The following is a 23,514-nucleotide window of genomic DNA, read 5'->3' on the forward strand; positions in this document are numbered from 1 at the left end:
CCAAGTAAGGACCTTAAAATGACTTTGTAAGGACATTTCATGCAATTGTAATGACCTAAGTGACAATCAATGCTTAAGATTTTTTCATGTACGATCGAAAAGAGGTATTAATTATGAATCTTCGGTCTTCTCTCCGTTCTGAAATACATGTATTACTATTCTAGTAATAAATAATCAAAGATGACTGTTACTTAGCTACAGCCAGTAGACTATCAACCCTGAAGCCAAGTTCTCTCATGCTCGGATTGACATTAGAACTGTTGCATATATCAACCTGCACAAGTTAGAGGGCAGTTTCACATTTACATCTGACTTGACAAATTACAAAAGTAATCTGTAATACAAGTGCGTGTATCTCCCAGAAATACTTTCATGCAGTTCTTGTGTCTATCAGTAAGAATGTGCTTCTTCAAAAAACTTTCGCCCCTTGACGAAAGATTCAAGGATATTTTGCAGCACATCGTGCACAATGTTTATCTTTAGACCCATTTATCAACCTTTATATTTTTCTTCCTTTAGCTAGTTCTCCTGAAAAGGACACTTCTCTGGCATTTTTTGATTCGTCAACAAGACAAATAGAGGTGGTGATCCAGCAAGACTAAAATCTCGCGAATTAAAAGAGAAGTTCTCATCGTGAGTGAGACTTGGCAGTGATTAAAATAGCGGTGAGTCAAAGAATTGTTTGTATTTTGTGCCAAAGTCGAATCCGAAAATAAATTTGTGGATTTATAAGAGACATGAAAAATAAATATGTGGTAATATTTTATCAATACAAGGACTTGTAAGGGTCACACAGAAAATGTAAGAACGTATGTGAGGAATTTTAAGGATAGCATGGCAAATATAAGGACAAATATAAATTCTCTACATAAGGCCTTGTAAGGATAGGTAATGACCCTGTGAACCCTGTTTATCAGTACAAACTCTAGATCAGTATAAAAACACTGTAGTTAACCTTGGATGCCAGAGTATAAAAAACATTTCAAACACTTGAAGGCTTTGGGAACTATTGTGACAGCATTGATGTCAACAAGACATCTAGTTATAAACTAAAGATAAACAGATATAAAATGTATGTTTAGAGACATGTGCCAGCTAGTCACATCCTGAACTTTTTTTCCAGGAGATAACTGTATATCCTGAAGATGTTTAGGACGACCAAACCATGCATTAGTTTGCGAACGTGTATATTCCAATTAATATAACCCATACAATAGCCAAAATAACTAGTTTGGATATCTGCATAGGGTCAAGGCTGCGTGTAGGAGTGTTGCAAACATGCAGGTGCCATGATGTGAATAAGCATGGCAATGCAAATACGCAGTGGCACAGCCGGCTAATGGCAAAGGATGCCTGCCAGCTCGGTGTCCTGTCTGCGGAAAGCACTCCCAAACTTATCTCCTCTACCTCTGCTTACCACCAGAGATGATGCCTATCTTAGTAACTTGAGCAGTAACAGTTTCTCTTAAACACACCTTGAAACTTGACTCACATTGGAGTTAAATGCTATAAAGGTTTGATGCAATGACTGATAATCTAAACATTTGGTCACATTTTGACAAATTTTAACCTAAATAAACAAAACTACATCACTTACCTCTTTCTTGGCATCGTAAAATGCATCCATATCGGTGCCTTCTTTAGACTCGCCTCTCTTGTTCAGATCTTTTTTGTTGCGCTTGCTCTTGCGTCCATCTTTGGAGTTTGCCACAGGCCGTGAAGTATCTGAAGAAGATTTTCGCACCATGATTTCTCCCAAGATCAACAAGCGCCGAACACTTTGATTTTTTTCACTACGTGACTCACCACTTCTTTCACACCACAAACGAAAACTATCGGTATGAGGCTCATAGATTCCCAATTCTGCCTGCTGACTTTTCCAACTTCATCGAAAAATTTTCACACATCGCATTTTTTTTTAAAAGCAACTTCCAATGGTTGTTCAAGTCGATTTTACATAATAAAAACTACTTTTGAACAGATGACACGAGGAAAAAGCGTCTAACAGTTTTCATAACGTTGACTCAAATGTAAAGCCAGCTTCCAACACACATGGCCGACGAGAACTTGCGATGTTCCGGGAAACTTCCTAGCCCCTCTGAGTAATCTAGCAAATACGCTCCGTCACGAAGTCAAAGTCAAAATGGATGCGACGTAAGCTAAGCCAAAATGTTGCAATGAACAAGAAAGCTGCCAGAAAAAGATGCGCCTCCAAGCAAAGAACACGTTCCACACCACACCGTGAAGAAAGGCCCGCATATAATGATCATCTCCCTAGTACGTGTAGCCCCATTACGCAGCACGAGGCGCGTAAAAAAACTCCGCCCCAAAAGGGCCAAGGTCGCAACAGGGGTCAAGACTCGCTAGCTGGCTGTACTAAACTACGGATGACGCGACGTGGCTTCACCTGCCAGATGGGGGCCTTCGACGAACTGCACAGAAAGGTTTTGCCATCGACACGAATAGCACCTACTTGATGCAAAGACCGAGTGTTACATAACTGCTAGGCTTGGCCCCGGTGCTGCCCGAGGCTTTGCGTATCAATCCGCCAGCAAATCTCACCTCGTTACGTCTGCTTCACCTAGCCAATCCGATATTTCCCACAAAATTTAAGCGGCCGAAATTAGCTGTCAATCTATGGTCTTTCTTATCAGCTGGCTCGCCCCACCCTTAAACGATAATAAATGCTAGATTTATCCACAACTTGCTGAGACAAGACGAACCTATTGAGACGATAGGCAAAGGATTATTACAAGACTTATCTCCAACCAGAACACCCAGATTCACTCATGACAGTCGCAGAACAGTTCGCCCCACAACGGAACCCCTTATATGCATGTCAAGTGTATAAAGAAAAGACCAAAAGCAAAGAAATAAGAATTACAGCACCAAGTCCTCTGTAAGACTTCCTCTGCATATTTCTATAATCACAGCGGAGTTGACTGCCATACAAAAAAGCAAAATACAAAAAAGTATTTGCTAAACCCCAAGAAATTTCTTTTTCTCCTAAAAATCACCTATACGTGATAATGCACTATATACATCTGTCACATGTTTATTATTAATATTGAAAATATTTAGACAAGGTCTCTACAACAGAACCATAATTGGCACAAATAATGCACTGAAACTTGACTTTAATGAATTAAAATAATGAATTTCACTGGAACATTCTTCACAGGAAAAAAAAACATTTCAGCATTGTAAATAAGGCTACATGCATGTGCAACTGCAACAATGGAAGAGCCCAATAATCACACATAAAGTAGCTTAAACAAAGCATTTTATCACAGAACCAATTACTACAATGCTAATATATTTAAGGCAATAAATGCCATTTTCAACAGAAGGGTTTAAATAAAAGCATTAAAAATGAATAAAGTCTTAATACCTCAGCAAAATGTTAAGCTTAATTTTACCTAATAAAAACCCTTTTCCAGCCAAAACATGATTAGTTCTTTTAGTGCAATTTCTCAAAACAAAAGCTTTGACATTCATAACAGGATTTAGCCTCCAAAAATATAGTTTATACTTTTAAATATGCTGGTTAGTTTGTTTAATCTTTGTGAGCTGTCAAGTGCCACTATATCCCATGTTGTTACTCCCCAGTTTTGATAAAAGCAGCTTAAGTTTAAAGAACACAAGCGTTCAGTGAAAATCACTGGAAATAGAACATAAAATATACTAAAAACACATTCAGGTACGAGAAATATTAATTTTTTTTCTTTATCAACCCAGATTTGAAGAGAAAACAAGAAGTGACAAATATAAAGAGTCATCTGCATGAGCAGAATTTGAAGAGAAAAGATGCAATCCTTAGTAAAAGAAAATAGACCAAGACACAATATCATTTATTGCTTGTTACTCCTCAAGGAGCATACGGCTGCAGGACACAAAATGCTGTTACTGAATGTTCACTCAGGTGGAGTAAGTTTGCACTCATTTAGGAAATCCTAAAGATAATGACAACAAACTCCAGTGGATTAATATTGTTTAGAGATCTCTGCTTTGTTTAAATGTGCCATGTGAGCTTCATCTCCACACCACCAATTTGCTCAAAATATTTCAAAATCGATTGTACAAGCAAGCAGTAAAAAGAAGACATCTAGCTACAGCAGTGCCAACTAAACAAAAGTACAAGCTGTTAAAACCAACTACAATTGCTGGTAAAAAGCTTAAACAAAGATTAAGAACCTTTGACAGTTTCAACAGCATTCTGATCTACAAATAACATTTCTATGCAGTCACAAACATATCATTGGTTGTATCCTTATCCGGAACAAAGATAAAAACCACTGACGGCGTTAGGGTACTATTGATGTGCACGCTTGACACAGCTAAAAAAGAAGTGAGGGTGATAAACACGAGGAGCTCAAATGGCAATTATTTTAATTCCTTGTTGCTCCTCGAGAAGCATAGGGCCACACACGTGCAAGTAACCGACTAATAAATTTTGCATGCAGTTAAATGAGGAAGAAGTTTTGACATTGATAAAAATGTATAAAATTTTAAAAATATTTTTAATGGTACAAAAGTTATTATCAGCTGTCAGTTTTAAAAGCAAAATAAAAATGCAATGCATGAAACTAACTATAAAATAATAAAAAAAAATAACAGGAGTGGAGTAAACGGCACATTTGAAATGTGTTTATATTTTATTAACAATAATACTCATGGGAAAATTAACTCAAATGCACCCATTTAATACCAGAGAATTATGAAAGTAATCTGTAACACAAACGCGTGTATCTTCCAGAAATACTTTCATGCGCTTCTTGTGTCTATCAGTAAGCATGTGCTTCTTCAAAACACTTTCGCCCATTGATGACAAATTCAAGGACATTCCACAGGCAGCACATCGTGCACAATGTTTATCTTTTTTATCAACCAGTTTTTTTATTTTTCTTCCTTCAGCCAGTTCTCCTGAAAACTTGGAAGTCGTGTGATTAATATAGCGGTGAGGCAAAGAATCGTCTGTATTTTGTGCCAAAGTCGACTCCGAAAATAAATTCGTGGATTTATAAGACACATGAAAAATAAATCTGTGGTAACATTTTATCGATATAAGGACTTGTAAGGGTCACAGAGAAATTGTAAGGACGTGTGTAAGTAATTGTAAAGACCACATGGCAAATATAAGGACTTATAAGGCCTTACGGTGAAAATTCTCTATGTATGGTTTTGTAAAGATAGGTAAGGACCCTGCGAACCCTGGTAGTTGATAATAGGCAGTCTGACCGACAGCTGTAACTGTCCTAATGGAGGACGCAAGGGTGATGTTGGCTTCACCCACCTTGGTGTGACTTGGTGGACAAACAAGTGAAGATGGATTTTTTTTCTTGAACATAGGAGGGCTTCCATTTCATCATCACTGAGTTTCAGTTTGTCTGACACCAACCAGTCTTTGACTTCATTAATACAGTGGAACCTCGGCTAACAACCACAATCCATTCTGGAAAGTTGGTCAGTACCCGAAATGTTCGGTATCCGAAACAATTTTCCCCATAAGAAATAAAGGAAATAGATTTAATTTGTTTCCAGCCCCTGTTGACTTGCTAATATTTCATAATATATACTCAAATATAATATACATAATAATATATACATAATATATACATAATATATCCTTTATACTTTGAAATCATTTCCTTTTTCAATTCAATTGTGGACTGCTTCCTTTTCATTACCTTGCTACTATTGCTCTTAATCTTCTTTGGAGCCATGATTGAGGGCTATATTATTAAAATAAAGCACAAAATCACTAAATAAGGATGCGCACAAAAAGATAACGAATGACCGATTGTAACTGTGTCTTGAGCGTCAATGATGTTTGGTCTGAGATGCTGGTTGGTCATGTGTGGGTGATGTGGCTGTTCGTTATCAGTATTTTGTTTGGTATCAGGAGCAAATTTTTAACACAATTTTTGGTTGTTATCTGAAATGTTCGCTATTGAATGCATTCGCTAGCCAAGGTTCCACTGTACAGACTTCTAACTATGGTGATGGTAGCAGAGTGAGACTCAGCTGGTGGAGTGGGGCAGTACAGCTGCATACCATCAGCATATGATTGGGGAGAAATGTTCTGAAACTGGATGAAAGATGAAAGTGGCTTCATATACAGAATAAACAGAACTGGGCCGAGTACGTAGCCTTGAGGGGCGCCACAAGAAAGTGGAGCAGGGCGAGATGTTTGACCATCAACACAGTCTGCATGCTATCATTGAGATAGGAGTTGAACCACGCAATGTAGGTCTAGAAATCCTGTAGAGGGTGTGCAGTCTATGAAGGAGCAGAGAGTGGTCGATGTCGTCGAGTCCAGCAGACAGGTCCAGCAGAGTTAAGGAAGAAACATCACCACTGTCAAGGGCAGATAATATGTAGGTGGTCACTTTCAGTATTGTAAAAAGGTCTACATGATGACTGATCAGGTGGGGGGGGGGGGGGGTGAGCTGGTGCTCTTGTGAGTAGGCCCAGAGCTGTCAAAACTACTTTCTCTACGATCTTTGAGAGAAATGACAAGTTGGAAACTGGCGATAATTGTTCAAAACATTGACATCAAGCATGGATTTCTTAAGAAGTGGCTTCACCAAGGCATTTTTAAACAAAGATGGAAAAACACCTAATGACAAACTGACATTTACAATGTTTGTGATAGAAGAAAGTAAAATATCTAAGCAATGAAGAAGAAGACTTGTGGTTATTGGGTCTAAATGGCAAGTTGTTGGGTTGGTCAAAATTGCATATGTCAAAAAATGTTCTGGAGGAGATGAAATTATTTAGTTGGGCCTGAAGATATGATGTCTATGCTGATACATTTTGCAACACTTTGCTTGGCGGCATTATAAATAAATCTCTTTGTGGATGGTGGGTCCAGTCTTCCTCCAAACACGCCCAGCTCGCCGGCAAGTACACTGCTGGTCACGGAGCTCCACACAAACCTGTGAATACCAAGGTGCATATTTGGACTGGAGTATCAGACCTCAAGACACTGGGACATCAACAACTCTATGCAAAACATAGTCAAGAAGCTCAGCAGAGGCTGGCTGAAGCAGGGCCATTTGGAGTTGTGCTCTGAATGTAACTGTGTAATGGACGAGTGAGTCTAAAAACTGGCACTGATGATGGGCATCTGCGATCAAGTTCAATCAATACACAGTAATGATCAGATGTGGGATCTTGAGAAACATCAACTGCCTACACTGGTCATCAGGCCGATACATGACTGAGTCCAAGATGTGATCTCTTTTATGAGTGGGCTGCAAAACAGACTGACGAGATGAAAAGTGTGCAACAATTCTGACATTTTTACTGCGTCAGGATGAGACTTGTTGTTAACATCTCCAAGAAGCACTGTAGGTCCACTGAGTGCATCGCTACAGTCCAGCATATCGTGAAATTCTGAGAAAAAGGTAGAGGCTGCAAGTTTGTTCTTGGCACTCGGAGGGGGTCTATAGATGCAGAAAGACAGATACTTGGCAAAAGTGATGATTTGTAGATAATAGCAATGCCTCCTCCACGTGTACGATGAGAGAATGATTTCAGACAGTAGCCCGCTGGAGTGAGATCGACACACACACTGTTGTCGCCTTGCTGTTTAAGCTACATCTCAGTGATGATGAAAATATCGAGGTGGCAATCTGTTACAAACTCTGCAATTTAAACACACTTCAATGACTGTTGTGCTGATGATATAGACTGGGTGTTGAAAAGCACAACATGTATGCAAGTGTTGAGTTGTCGTGTGGGGGAAACATGGCTGTCTCTCATTCTCATATGACCATGATGAATTGGTCAGTTGTGCTTCCAGCTGGTGATACAGGTGATGACATTAACTGGTCAAGCTGATGCTGACGACAAGTCAGAGAATCTTTACTATGGTTGTGAATGTTCAAAGTACTACACACGTTGCAGAAGGGAGTGAGCAAATGACGTGTGGAGAAAACGTAATCCAGCAGAGAGTTGACAATACACAGCAAAGCAAAATCTTGTGTTAAAACTTGGTGATGAGGGACATGAGCAGCAGAGCAGGTGGTGGATGTTTACTACTTGGTCCAGTATAAGAGAGTAATTTTCTTCTGCTTTCCCAGTGGCAGGCAGGAATGCCAATTTTTCAAGGGTTATATTTTTAAAATTAAGAATAATTATGTACTCATATTTTGGAAATGATTATTTTAAAATGATTTTAACATGATCATAAAGATAAAATGTCGCTCTCATCAAAAAGATAAAATGTCGCACTCAAAAATCTTAAATAGTTTTTAAACATAGTCGCTGAGGTAACTACAGAAAAGCGATTCAACATTTCATTTTGCAGTTATTTCCACCGACCTGCTCATCTACATTTCATATCCTGCCTTTAAATTCATATTTGTTGGTACTGTTTCTTACACCAAACTCATGTCAGAAAACCATTTATTTTGTTTCACATACAAAAAGGGGCATAAGAGACCATGAGCTTGATCAATCAATCCATTCTTTGTTCAAACAAAAGTCTTGAAAATGTAAGCTCTTCTAAAAACCAAGTTCTAAACATGTGCCCGTTTGCTATCGTGAAAGTATGTTGCTGATAGCAGACAGTGAAGTCTGCTTATGTGAACCGTAAAACTGTAAAAAATAAAGAATATTTCACAACAAAGAAGCATTTAAAGATCCGTAATAAGTCTGGTATAAACCTTTTTTTTCTTCCCCTTAGGGATGCTTGTATCTCCGACGTGGCAAATTAGAAGATAAACCATTTAGAATTAGCCCCCACTATCTTAAAACTACAAAACAATGTCTCAAAGAAAATAACATCCTGGCAGAAAAGGAAAGGCTAGAACACTACTGGATTAAATGAGGAAGCAATAATTTGGACAGAACTGACAAATGTGTTGTAATATAGTTGGACAATCTAAAATAATAATTATCACAGCTTCATCGATAGCTAAAAGAGAACCTTTTGAAACCAACCAATCTTTACAATCCTTGAAATCAAAAAACAATACATTAAAAAAGTAACATCATAAGTATAGTAAAATATATAAGAATAGCATTCTATCAAAGAGACTAACTTTAAATCCCCATGCTTCAAATTACTAAATGTATTTTAAATGTGTCACCAAAGGTCCACCTGATACTGTAAACCTGAGATCTCACCAATAAGGAAGATGGGGAAATCATACTCAGAAAAAATTATGGCTCCCACCTTTGACAGTCATTAGATGCCTGTTACACTTTTTCTATAAACTCTAAATTTATTTTCCTATTATGCCTTGTTTGCCCTAAAAACTATGGAGTATCGCACAGATAAATAACTTTGCAATGATGAAGAAATGTTTGTGCTCATGAAATAATCCATTAATGCAAACTTGTATAGTCATTTTTATCAGAACTAGCTCTAGCCATGATCTTTCTTAACTCTCTTTTACATGCAAGCACACACACGCACGAACATAGATTTAGTTGCTAATTACAAGGATACCAAATTTACAATTTACGAACATAAAGGCTACATGAAATATGTCCCATCCTTCCAACTTACAACATCAACGTTCTACACAGTAATTGATGATTAGGACAATGATTAGATTGCTACATTTCACTGATTTGACACATATAAAGGAACAAATTGGTCAAGTGAATTTCTTCAATAATATCTTTTTTAAATGTCCATGACGTTGGTAGCTCACCCAACCAGCATGTCTTATAACACATTAGTAGCTTCAGATGCCAACACATATCATTCAGAATTTGTACTTAGAAAGGCAAACCATAAATGGAAACTGCTAATGGAAATGTTACATGGGATAAGCAAAAAGGAAGGTACAGGCAAGCCAGAAAATATTTCTGAAATTACAATTTCATTTACTCTTGAATAAACACCTCTATTAAACATGTAAACTTACGCTTCATGCTAAGAAGATTCCTAACCACATCATCTACAAGAATTTTTATTTCACACTTACTATGTGGCAAATTTCATTACCAACACCACCAAACCTAAAACCTCCTATCACTACTGACTTACCAATTTTGCACTCTTCTTTTGGTGTCTCTTGTGGAATGGAGAGGGGATTAGAAATAGCTTCTTCTGTTCTTCTTGACATACTGGCACTGGGATCCCCAGCAGACTGCAAAGCAGGGGTTGGTACTTCTGGGATATTTGCCACTGCAACCTCCTCCTTCGGAATAAGGGGCTGAGAAGCTTCTTGTGATGCTTGACTGTCTCCTGCCTCCTGTGCTTTAATGAGATGCTCAGGAATTTGCTCTGAATCAGGTTTTACTGGTGAGGTTGGCGGCGAAACAGGTAACTGGCTAGGAACCTCTACTTCTTCTGTTTTGTGGGTAACCACTTCAGGTTCTGTTCTAGCCAAGGTGTGGGTGGGATGGGATTGGGAAGGTTGCAGAACTACATCTGTTACCATTTGTATATCTGTTTCAGGTTCTTGTTCACCATTCACCACAGATGGAAAGTTGTCTTGAACTGTCTCCTGTGACATTTCTTGTGACTGTGGTGCCACAACCATTTGTGGTGGTTGTGTTAATAGTGGGTGTTTGTGCTGCACCTGGGGGGGTGCCGGTGACACACTTGTATGCGGTGAGGGCATACCATGAAGACTCATGGGAGAGTACTCCTGATGATGAGGCTTCATTTCACTATCAGGTAAGTTTTTGGTAGTATTCAGCACTGCTGCTACTTTTTCAGCAAACTCAGTTGCAACACTGTTAGTTCCCTAAACGGAATAATAAAAACAGTTACTAAAAGTGATAAATGTGATTAAATTGCCCCTCAAAGAGATCTCATACCAATGTATACCAACAGCTATGCAACAACTTAATAATTAAGAAAGTATGGTTTTCAAACAGACATTAAAAAAAGGACTTTGAAGAAGACAGCTGGGTCTTATTTATGCCATGAAGATGTTTTGGGGTATACGCACTTTTCACACAAAGATGCATTACAGAGAATGCTTTAACTTGCAAGAGTATATACATATGCATCACGCATTCAGTCCTGGCATGCTCAAAAAATGAAATGACAACATATTAACTTATTTTGCAAAAGCACTTATGTAGTCCTGTCATTTGTCAATGGTTACAAGAGTATGCGTGTGTGAGAGATAGAGTATTATAATTTTACACTGTCTTCTTATTGATTGTTTTCCACATTCATGGCCTGCCTGTGAAGCAAACAGAGCTGTGCTGCTATTGTCCAATATACAAAAACCTGGACTATCATTAAGAAAATCCAGGAGTCAACTTTTAGTACATGATTTTTGATGCCTTAAGATGCGTATTTTTTTCAGCAGCATGGTAAGCAAAAATACAATCATAATTTAACTCGGAAAAGAACTGTTACATTCAAACTTCACTGGAATACTGCTCACCATGCGGTATAATCACTCGACAAGTATTAGATTTTTGTCAAGTATTAGCCAAGAAAACATTTCTGTAACTTATGACAATCAGCAGTTTACTTACTGAGCTGTCCTGCATATCAGATTCTCGAGAAGCTGGCCTTGCCCCAGAAATTATTTCTTGCGTAACATCACGCCCTGTATTTGGGTCCTGTATAGTTATTCCCGGGTTTCTCCTTTTTTCTTTGCTGTAGGCAGTCTGAGGCCCCAAGGATCCTTGAGGTCCAGCAGATGGTGGCCTGTTTGGATTACCAGGGGCACCAACAGTCATTTGCTGAGAATAATACACAGGTGCTGGATAACTGGCCCCACCCTGATTGGGATACTGTGGAAGGTATCCAGGTAACTGCTGTTGCTGGGGAACAGTATAGTTCATTCGCTGAAAGCAGTGAAAAGATGTTATGACTTATGTAGTACTTCATGTAGTTCAAGCTAGCCCTCTCTAGACTTCTTGGGTAGTTAAAAAAAATAGATTCCCACTAAACATTTCCTGTTAGGGATCCTTACAGTGGGAGGTTTGTCACTATGATGGGCGGTGTCAGATAAGCAACTAACATCATCTAAGTAAATATGGTTAATATATTTATTAAGATGTGCACCTTACCATATACTGGTTAGGTTGCTGCAGTATTTGGACCCCTGGATTGCCATATGATATGTTACCAGGTGGTAGCTGGAAAGACATGCTTGGGACGCCACTGATGAACACAGTGTTGTTCACTTGTCCATTGTTGCTCAATGGCATGCGTGGCTGTCGCATCGGTTGCTGATTTGGCATATAGTATGGCTGTAATAAGATAGTCTGAGTAAAACAATGGATCAGTTATAATTGTAAATTTTGATCTATCGAGCATACCTGTATATAAACTGCACCCACTAAAATTTTTTTGTTAAATCTATATTTTGTGGTTAACATGCCACAAAATATATACAACTTTTTCAATGGCCAGGTTGACTGCCTTCAACTTGAAAGCTGCATCATATGCATTTGGTCTAGTTTTTGGCATGATGAGGGTGTGTGCTTGAGCAAATGATCTGAATGCTTCAATTGTGTATGCTGCTTTCATTTTAGAAAATGAACAGTTAACACTGTAACAACCTAAACAGTTAACACTTTAACATGGAGCTCATTAAAAAATTATTCAGAATCGGGAAAAAATCTGCAAACAAGCTGCATCGCTGTTTATAACACAGGGATTAAAGCTGCGGCAAAAATCTGAAATTGATGGTATTTTTCCCTTTCTTTATAGCCAGTAGACAACAGTATCAATCAAAATAGGTCTTCTTGGTCAGTTATATTCATAAATTTCAGAAGCTAAAACAGATTGTCAAGCAAACTGGTCAGATAACAGTCAAGCATATTTTAACACTTCTTTGTTCCACAACAAAGACAAAAATTTTCCTTTCTTGGAAGAAATAAACTAAACAAAATACAGATCTCACACATCCACACAGTTAAACTCAACCTCCCCAGTGACATTTGTCAGAGGATGTTATATGCTCTGGATAGGAAAACTAGATACATAATGTAAACCAGTTGCAATATATCTTCATAACTACTACTGAATCAGATAGGCTTATAGGCTTAATGTCATCATGTGAGAGTGAAGCAACGTTCACTTGACTAGTTAATGCAGATAATAATCTCTCATTATCCTCACACTACTTACAAAATGGTGTCGTGTTTACAGCAAGAGCACGCTGAGACATTTTTTAAAAGTTAAAATCTACCTTTAATTTTAGTGTAGTGCCTCCATGACTTTTGCTTCTGAAGTGTCTTCAGAAATATTTTTGTAAAGTTTACTGATCCATGCACACTGAAAATAACTGCGGTAATATAAATAAATAATTAAAAAAACTATCAAGCTTGTCAGGCATGTTTAACTTTATCTATCATGGTATCCTGTCATGTTCTTTATTGAGGTATGTATAAAAGGAGAGAAGGGAGTAAAAAAAGATACCCAAGTGGTTAACCTTCTGAGCACAACTTAGACGCATAAGTAATACAAAGATTGGCTAATAACTGAAAACTGTGAAGACGACAGTGGGTGAAGTTTGTTTTTATTATTGCTGCTATAAGGTAAACTTTAGACCAAAAAAACCTATGTATTTTTGGAAAGGAGAAAGTTTTAACTTTACAATAAAAGTAATGAAAATCGCCTTCCTCATGCTTTTCCAAAAGAGCTACGATTGTGGCCAATCGTGCCCAAAGAATTAAAGACCAAACCGAATGGTCTGTGATTTTGTTTGGGTAACATATCCATATAGGCGATATAAGACATACTAACATGACGTTGTACACTGTGACGTTCATTAATCACAGGTGCAAACTGCATACTTTGTTCCTGAATACTTAATTGATGGGTTTTAAAGGCTGAAATTTACCATTTAGTTTTACACTTCCTGTATCTATCAATATCTGCCAAAAAAAAAAACCAAACAAACAAACAAAAATTGGTTTGGTCTATAAAGCACCAGTGGCACACATACTAATCAGTTTGATGAACAGTATGGTACTGTGTACTTGTGCTAATAGGGCAAAAAAAAGAAGACAAGGTCAGCAACACCCATAAGAATTTGAATAAAATGTAGGTTGTTCTATTTACATGTTTTGGATGTAAACAAGTCAGCGGTGCATACAATGTTAAATGCTCCCAGAAGACTCTACAACCCACTTCTTTCTTTGCCTGCAAGACTTCTAGGTTTTCAGTGACCATGAAGTGGGCTGTTTTCTGTGTCCCAGTTTCCTTACCAATGCAGCTCTCCAAGGCCATGGCTTTGCCAGTGCTTTTTTAAGCAGGCAGAGGTCAGCGTGCAACAGCCATACAATTGCATGCAGAGAAGCCTCATTTAAATTAAAAATGTATTCCTTATATGAGCACATGCAGGTTTTAAGACACTGTCTTTACCTGAGACTGTGTCCACACGTTAGGATCCTGCTGCTCGATGTAGAAAGTTTGCTGCAATGATAAAACACCAAAATCTTTAAAGCTTAAAACTTTTTTTTTTAAAAAGCTAGCATTTTGTACTCCAGTAAAACCTTCTAATTATGGGCTTCTATACCGCAACTCCCTCTTAGATATGTTTTCATATATTTTGTTGTGCAAATACCCTTTCTATTATGACTACCTCACCAATGTGACTTATGAGCTCTATTATAGCATTATTTATTTGTTGCACGTGTTTAAAAATATTCAGTATGTTAACTCTAATATAGACTGCTTCTGGCTGACCCATTACCCTATGACTTTCTGAAGAAATAAAGTAAAATAAATTAAGTACATTTTTAAAGAGACTTTTCATTCATTGGGTAACATCATTTCAATCCAACACCATGTTGCTACCACCTGTTTGACTTTATACATCCCACATAATTATACATCTCCCCAATACCAAAAGTCAAATGTTCCCAGGTCCAAAAGATCAAGTGACCAATAACACAAGCATCAACAGAGCCATGCACATTTCAAACAAGTTCAACCACCATCTTACCATAATGGCCGCTTGTTAATACACAAATATCAATATGGCGCATAATAAAGGTCATTTTTTTCTCTAATTTAAAAAAAAACTTTCTTGGCATTCATAATTTTGAAAGTTATCATCAAGCAGGTGTCGCTGATCAGGTATTTATTCAGCCTGATCTGATTCAACCTTTGGTGTTGGGATCATGTGCTCTTAGGTGGGATGATATGGTCAGAGTAGGGTTGATTTGATTCCAGCTAAGGTCAATAATTCTGATGTGATAAGTGCAGGTTGGTGTATTTTGCAATGGAAGAAATGTACTTGGTCGGATTCTTGGAATTCTTATCTTATCAGGAAACAGATTGTGCAATGTACCAACAGGTCAAGAGAAAGTTGTTAAAATTTAGCTGGTCCTCTACAAAAAAAATCTTTCTTCAAAGTAAAGTAAATGTTGCTAACTGTAAGATCTGTAAGATGCATGTACAGAGAAAATAAAAATATAGACTCACCGGCTGTCCACGCATATACTGGCCCTGGGGTGGTGGCACTATGTTCTGACTAGGCATACGCCCTGAGGCCACCGCTTGTTTTGACATGTCAGCATACTGTAATAGTCACCAAGGATTTAAATATCAATGATAACACTATGATTTCTCAGTGAATGTCTTCTCCAAAATTATCTAAGCCAACTATGGGACATTACAAGGCAGGTGTGTGAGGGGGCAAACAGCTAAATGAAAATAAAAGAAAAATCTCTACTCAGACATCTGGGGGTTTTTTATTCCCCCACTTGAACTTCTGTAAGTTGACCTTCCATAAGGCAAAAATTTTAAACATCAATTGGTTAGTTGCCCATTAAAACAATACATGTTCAACTTTCGTAGCTTGAATCAGCCTACCCTAAAACTTCCACAACTCAAATAATTGTTGAAACCATTTGAAAAAATGTCAGAAAGCATAAAATCATGTAGTACAACCACCACTGACCCTGAATTCCCATATTCTCCTTTCTGTATGGGAAACATATATGCAATAAGTGTGACTTTGTCTTCGCAGGGTGGTGGAGTGTCTTTAAAGACCAACCTGAATGGTTTGCATATTTTGCAGATATTGATAAATATAGGCCATATAAACTTAACCTGTAAATTTCAGCCTCCAAAACCCATTTGTTAATTATCTGCTACCAAAGTACATGATTTGCACCTGCAATCAACGAGCGCTTCTAACAGTGTACGTCACGGTAGTACACCATTCACAACACTACCAGTTGTCAACACCAATCAGAGCGATAGTTTAGTTTATTCGGACTTTGGAAATCTGCATTTGTCATGGTAAAGTAGCAGTTTTTCAGAACCATGAGAAATGAACTGTCAGCGTCCAAATAATCTGAACTGTCGCTTATTCTCTGTGATTGGTGTTGACAGCTGGCAACCTTCTGAATGGTGCACTAGTGTGACGTAGTACACTGTTATCAGCGCTCGTTGATCACAGGTACGAATCATAATGGATAATTAATGCCTGAGGTTTAGAGGCTGAAATTTACAGGTCAGGTAAACAGTAATCCTACGCCAATTCGCGCATTCACTATTTCATGGGTTTTTATAAGAAATTAATACGAAAAATGATTTGTGGATCTACGATTCGCAGATTTTCTGCAAAGTTTAATCAGTGGAAAATATATATTTTATGAATTTTTACATTAAAAAAGCCCAAAGTGTATAAAAATGTATTACTAATATTAGTTCTAACAATAATAAATATTATAAATAATAAAATTAATATGAATTACAGTAAGCAGTGCATGTATTTACTCCAAAACAAGAACATCGCTTGCCTGAGACGCTACACACCTACTCACAATTGTAAACACATGATTGGTTGGTTGCTAAAGAAGTGACCAACCAGAGAGTGCTCTGTTGTATCCCTGACCCAGCTCCCGATTGGCTCACTACAGTGGGGCTTTGTGTACTTTTTTTGTCTTTCGTTCTGTTACAGGTACTGTATTACTCTACAGTACATGTATATGTTTTTTTTTATTTACCGTAAAGGCACATTATATGCGCAGAACAGTGTGGGAAAGGTTTATGTTGTGTAAAAGTATGGATGAGAGTTAACAAAGCCTTAATACAGTGTTCCCTCGCTACTTCGCGGTTCATCTATCACGGATTCATTACTTCGCGGTTTTTTTTTGAGTGAAGTATCGATCGATACTTCCGCGCTAGGAATGATCGTTCTACAAAATACCATAGATACTTCAACAGGAAAAAGACGAAAAATGTAGCTCTATTTGTATTTCTATTAAAATACCATGGTTATTTTGTAGATAGAAAGAAAGAAAGAATTGTGTATGAGAAATCCATTGCTATGCGTAAGCGACGAGCCATGATTGTTATCTCCCATCTGGCAGCCAGTTCGCATCAGTTTTGGGGGTTTCTCTGAGTACAGTTATAATTTTTTTTACACTAATTTGTTATTGTACTGTATTAATACCATGATTAATATATTACTTTACACTCACATGATATTGTTTTACATGTATATATTATTATTGCATGTATGTCCCTACTTCGCGGAAATTCGTTTATCGCGGCTGATCATAGCACCTATCCCCCGCGATAAACGAGGGAACACTGTATAGTGTATAAATACATAAACAATTATGCCGTCTATTTCGCGGATTTTCGGTTATCGCGGGTGGTTCTTGAACGCATCTCCCGCGATAAACGAGGGATGACTGTATATTGCCTACATCTATTGATATCTGAAAAAATGCAAACTGTTCAGGATGGTCGAAAAAAAAACCACCAAAAAAAAAAAAACCACAAAAAAAAAAAAAAAAAAAAAAAAAAAAAACCACAAAAAAACCCCACATTTTTTTGAAAATGAAACATCCCAGTGAAAAAAAAATCCCCCCCCCCTTTTTTTTGCGACGAACTTCCTTAACTCCCGTAACTTGATTTTTTTTTTTTTGATTGGTCCCTTTAAGCTTTGACTTATAGAATTTTGAGTGTTATTTAGGTAGTTCAGTCTTCTAATAATATAATGTGTACTTGTAAATGCAGCATCGTGACCAAGATAGATCGCAGACCAGTAATGAGAAAGGAACATTTGATAACAGTAGATGGTGAGATGTATAAAGGTATGTATGTCAAGGCCATGAATTTTTGTCGTGATCTCTGAGCACAGTATACAAAGTAAAAAACATACTGTTGGCCCCTGGAAATGATGAGACGGCAAATAAGTGTGTTGCTCTTCGTACTGTCCTGAAAAGAAAATGAAGAAAATCCTTTTAAAGTCCCATTAAAAATTACTCATAAAACAGTTTAGCATTTACTCAATAAACCATACATAAAATGTATGCACAAAATTATCTACATCATAAACATTCTATCTGTAACCGGTATACAGCAAAAGCATGAGACTCTTTTCTCAAAACAACGTTACATAAATCAATAAAAGGTAAAGAGTTTCAGAACATATTAGTCACAGGACCAGATATTATAACTAATTCCTTCTAGTTAGGGTGTAGCATGTAAAAACAATACTAAATCATCTTTTTTGGCCACCTAAAAAAAAATTAGCTACCCATTTTTGTTAAACAAGGGCTGGGTGGACAGATTAAAGTTTTCCAGTCAATCAAGCACACTAACCACCAGGGTTTGAATCCATGATCGTGGGTTAAATAACTGACGCTACAGTTCCCTAACCAACCGTGAAATCCTAACCGACGGTTGAACTAGTGGCTTTTATACATGGGCAAGAAAGCATGCTAGGCTACTAAACCGACGGTCTATTTTAGGCACACGGGATATCCCCATCACTGCACATGCGTTAACGGGTGGAGTATGTAGAAACCAATATGGCATCAAACCAGGCTTCAAAAATACAAAAGGCAAATTGTTCTCATCGCAAGAAGAAAAACATTCTAGAAATAGAAAAATAAGTATGTCGAACCTATGTTCAGATTTGTGTCGTCGCTGGGAGCTGCAACACGTACCAGCGACGAAGTACGGGGTAAATTTTTCCATCTGAAACGGGCACGAGCATGAACGAGGAACAAAACGGGCAATGGAGTGGTTGCCACAAAACTCTATGACGACGTACATACTCGATGCAATTATTGGGAAAGACAGAACTGGTCAAGGGGTTGAAAGGTGAGTAAACTTGCAAATGTAGACGTAGAGTAGCAAACAAAATGCAATATAGAATGAACTGGTGACTGAGAAGGGAAAAGAGTAAAGCATCTTGTATCTTTATAATGGACTATTTTTTTTCTTCATTCTTCACATTAGTGGAATATGCATTCTTCCTAATGACATATTCATATCCTTTTTCTGGTGGACTTTAGATTGGAAGGAGTTCCATCCACACAGCCAAAGACACCAGGGAATTGTGCTATTTGACAGAATTTCTCTTTCAGCAGCTCTGCCTCATCTTCATCCGGAAAACAAATCCACTGTGTTATATGACTGAGCACAGCTTGTGTCACAGCACATATGGTCCTTGATGCTGTTGGCTGGCTCACATTTAAAAATTCCCCGCAAACATCTTAAAAACAGCCTGTGACATAAAACCTCAATGCTAAGACGGTACACTTGTAGCACTACTGGTACTGCACCAACGTGGTTCGAATGTACAAGTTGGTTTTCAACAGCATCTGTGAGGTTGAGAATGTGATGCTGGCTAAATCTCAATTTGCACAACAGTTCAGCATCGTTGTATGAATAAATAAGATTAATCTCATCGTAAAAAAATGCTCTCTCTCCTCAAAACAAACTCTGAGCAAAACAATTGCCGCCATCTTTAACCACTGGTTTCGCGACTTAACGGAAGGGGACACCACCGTTAAGTTAACGATGGTTAGGGGCCATCAGTTAGCGCAGATCTGACCCCGTGAATACGCCGTGTTCGCGCTGACGATTAGTCATGTGACCGATATTGGTTAAGGCTTAACCGACGTCCATGAATACAAGCCCAGACTCAGGAGCCTCCCACAGTAAAAGATTATGAATCTCAACCAACAAAAATCAAACGATATCCCAGCTTAAAAAATTATGTGCTGACAAATCAGCAAAATGTCAGTAAGATTTCAAAATGATGTTATAATGACCAAAAAAAATACTGATCTATGAACTGGAGGAAACAATACTTGTCAACATAATATAGCTTGGTGTTAAGCATGCTACACTGAATGAGTGTACTATTATCTTTTCTCGAATATATACAACAACAAAAAATTTAACATTTCCTGTGTATAAAAAGTGCATAATCAGCACAATATTTCATGTGTTGATACCGTGGCAGCAAAAAGGCCTGTCGGAAAAAGTTTATCTAATAATGGTACATATCAAAAACTGTCCACCCAGATAAAAAAAACCAAATGTAGTAAATAAAATTGTGTGCAAAACAAAAATAATCCTGCTCCAGTGTTAAGAACATGATGGATACCACCACCAAGTACCTAACAAAATGTCACTGGCACAGCAAAGTACATGAAAAATCTACACAAAATGTTTTATGATTTATTAGCACATGAACTACGCTGGAACTTCTCCTATAGGTACTTACGTAGTGGTGGCGTTTGGCCTCTTTGTGGTGCACTTCAGCTGGTCAAGGGGCAAATTTTTTTTACTTTTTCACATGTAGTCACATTAACATTTAAAAAACATTCATGGAAAAATGCAAAGATATTTGTTTTCACTTAAATAAAAATACATTTTGCTTCTATTCTGCAATAGAATACACATTTCTTATCTTCCTCCCCTACTTTGCATGCTCCAAGACAAATTTCCCAACTGTTTGGATATCTAAGAACAAGATACCAACTCACTATTATTATGTGTAAAGCATTTGTCTAATTCCTACTTTTCATGTATATCACTATTATGTAGTTGTGATTCAATGCAATCCTTAGCTTGTTTATTTCCTTTATGACTTGAAATTTAAATACAATGAAAGAGGTAAATTAGTCTTTTATATGGTAATGATGCTGAGCTTTTCTGCAGCTCTTCTGGAGTCCTTTGCCCATTGTGTGAGATTGGATAACTTTCATCATGAATGACCCATCACACCTCTGGTGTTCTGGACACCTTAAAATAAAATCGCCTTAATCTGAGTCTCCTATCTGTCCCTATAACAGTTCAGGGTCATTCTTGTCACATAGTCTCTCATTAACCCTTCACCTTTCAGGAGTTTTAAGTTCTATTAAAACACACTTCCTTTCTTCCAAATACATCATCTGCAGTTTGAGCTGCATCAAATAGTACAGTCTTTGTTTTTTAAATTTCATAAATATATATTACATAAATCAATGGACATTGGTTAGAACTCTGCCCACCCCCGTATAATTGTATATGCCATCTGGCTTAACTTTGGTCCAATCATGCAATCATTAGATTAACTGGTTTCTGTAAAGAACACAGCAGGTTCCCTAGGTCCAAAATACAGCAGAATAAAATAAATCAGATTTCCTTTTTTTTTTGTAAAGAGGTGATGAAGAAGGTGAAGAATTACAAGAAAATGATTGATGCCAGAATATGAATGTCAGCATTTATTTTTCTTTCAAGTTATGGTCGGAAGGATTAAAAAAAACTGAATGGTCAAACTGAACAAATTTTGTCAACATAAAACCTTTTTATGTGTGCTTAGCAACTGTGTAGCAGCCAAACTGGCAACATAAAATGAATATTGGGAGAAATAAAATTGATGGGATTGCCAGAACTGAGAAGTCACATTTTTTCATTTAAGTCACCTTGCTTCTATGCAATTGCCTGGAATGACAGCTTTACACGTCAGATCACTAAATCTGGTCTCAGTCAACTTTCAAGTGATGGGCAAGTTAAAACATTCTATAAGGATGCACACCATTAAACTAATGTCACTTCCTTTGCGCCAAATGCCACCTAGTGCAAATGTCACTGTGAAACATGAACTATAATTACAACATAGAAGCCTTACACAAGATTTGTTGTTGAAGGGACATTTCTCAAGGGATTTACTTGGGGTGATTTTTTTTACAGCAATACTGTTTTATTTTTTTTAAGATACTGACCATGATCTACATCCGCAAGTTCCAGTTGTAACAGGCATGGGTAGGTGCTTTCTTCTTCATTTGTTCCGTAAGATACTTAGCACAAATTTTCACCAAGAAGCAAATATTTACTGGACAAGAATCAATTTAAACAGCATCTGACACAAAACCGATAATGACCAACTCCAAAAATACAACCCACCTATGCCTGTGTTGTCTGTAATGCAACCAGTGTCTATAATCAAACAAAACAGCTAGGGTGGACTCTAGTTATGTCTTATTTTCTACTACCTGCACAGCATGTTTTAGTATTCACATGTGCAAGTGATCAAAAATATTTTCTATTTTGGCAAAAGAATGAAAATAAATCTATCATTTGAGTATTAAATGTTTTTGTGGCAGTCTTTCTGCCATATGGTACCAAACACCACCACCACAACCACAATAAAGACAGTTTTCTAAATTACAGGATAACTATGTGTAAATATATAAATACATAATTAGGCTAGTCATGCTCTAGCAAATTTACATCAAGTGAATCATTAAAGTGTTACCCTCTTCCACAAATTAGCTAGGCCAAAAAAAAAAAATTCACTATACAAAGAAAAGACATGTCCATATCTAATCTCCTCTGCTAAGCAGACTTGCTAAACAAAGTGAAAAGCTTTCAGAATAATCGCTTTACTCTACTCATTTCCATCTAGAATTGAATAAAAAAAAACTACTCTTTAGATTGCAACCATCGTCTGACAATTGTTACATACACACTTGTTAGACGCTGCTCTAACACTAATGTAATCATACAACAAACGAAGAATGAATGCCATATGCTTATCAACAAGCGCAATTATGCCTCTACCACTGTCTTACAATAAGGCCATAAACAAGACTGTCAACATGTCACGAAACTAAAGACAACAAGAAAGGATTGGAAAGGTATATCTCTATGAAAAACAAAAAGACTGCCGTCTCTGAACGTATACCCTTCGGAAACAGAAAGTATAGTATATTTCTCAGGAAAGCTACATACATGTTCCGACAGCAGTACCAGTGTCATGTGAGCGAAACATGCCCAACATCACAGCGTTACCTTCAGGGCGACCCCGCCTACATCGACTTCCTACTTTATTAAGCAAAGAATCAAACAAAATAAAAACACGTATGATATATATGTTTCACAAACCGATCCACATAAAGTTTCTGCGTAATACCACGAAAAAATGAAAAAGGTATTGTGACATATTTCTACACGTTGCTTCCAGATAGAACTGACATCCCTGTTGACATAGCCTGAGATAAAAGATTCCCAGTGGCGTTTGCAGGCGTGTTTCCACAAACATCGACTATGTATAATGTACTCTGATATTGTTTTGAAGGATACGATACCGTTCTCTGAGAATGCTGGGCGGTTATCTGAACGGGAGGCGATGTTTTCCCTCTTGGCCCGTTCATCTCAACATGAAAAGCGATCTTGAAAGTCCAGTAGGACCGTCTAAATTGAACTTTTCAAGCTCATTCTCCTGCCATACATTAAAAATACCAGCTTCATGTGAATTGTCATAGGATACAGTTATCTTAATGTTCATATGAGTATACGATGGCTGTTAAATTGAGGGGAGAAGG

General features: G+C 37.5%; 1 protein-coding gene across 1 annotated transcript in view; it reads right to left on the reverse strand.

Annotated features, from left to right (window-relative positions):
- The window catches only part of LOC112557091 (eukaryotic translation initiation factor 4 gamma 1-like), a 40,427-nt gene that overhangs the window by 16,808 nt on the left and 105 nt on the right, over positions 1–23,514 (reverse strand). The window contains exons 2-10 of the mRNA XM_025226726.1: positions 23,273–23,411; positions 20,430–20,461; positions 18,069–18,124; positions 15,371–15,466; positions 14,306–14,356; positions 12,001–12,183; positions 11,461–11,775; positions 10,007–10,712; positions 1,598–1,725 (exon numbers count right to left, since the gene is read on the reverse strand). Of these exons, the coding sequence (XP_025082511.1) occupies positions 1,598–1,725; positions 10,007–10,712; positions 11,461–11,775; positions 12,001–12,183; positions 14,306–14,356; positions 15,371–15,466; positions 18,069–18,124; positions 20,430–20,461; positions 23,273–23,343 (1,638 nt within the window). The 5' untranslated portion in view covers positions 23,344–23,411. The remainder of the gene's footprint in view (positions 1–1,597; positions 1,726–10,006; positions 10,713–11,460; positions 11,776–12,000; positions 12,184–14,305; positions 14,357–15,370; positions 15,467–18,068; positions 18,125–20,429; positions 20,462–23,272; positions 23,412–23,514) is intronic.

This window comes from Pomacea canaliculata, linkage group LG2 (assembly GCF_003073045.1).
Source record: "Pomacea canaliculata isolate SZHN2017 linkage group LG2, ASM307304v1, whole genome shotgun sequence".
Lineage (NCBI taxonomy): Eukaryota > Metazoa > Mollusca > Gastropoda > Architaenioglossa > Ampullariidae > Pomacea > Pomacea canaliculata.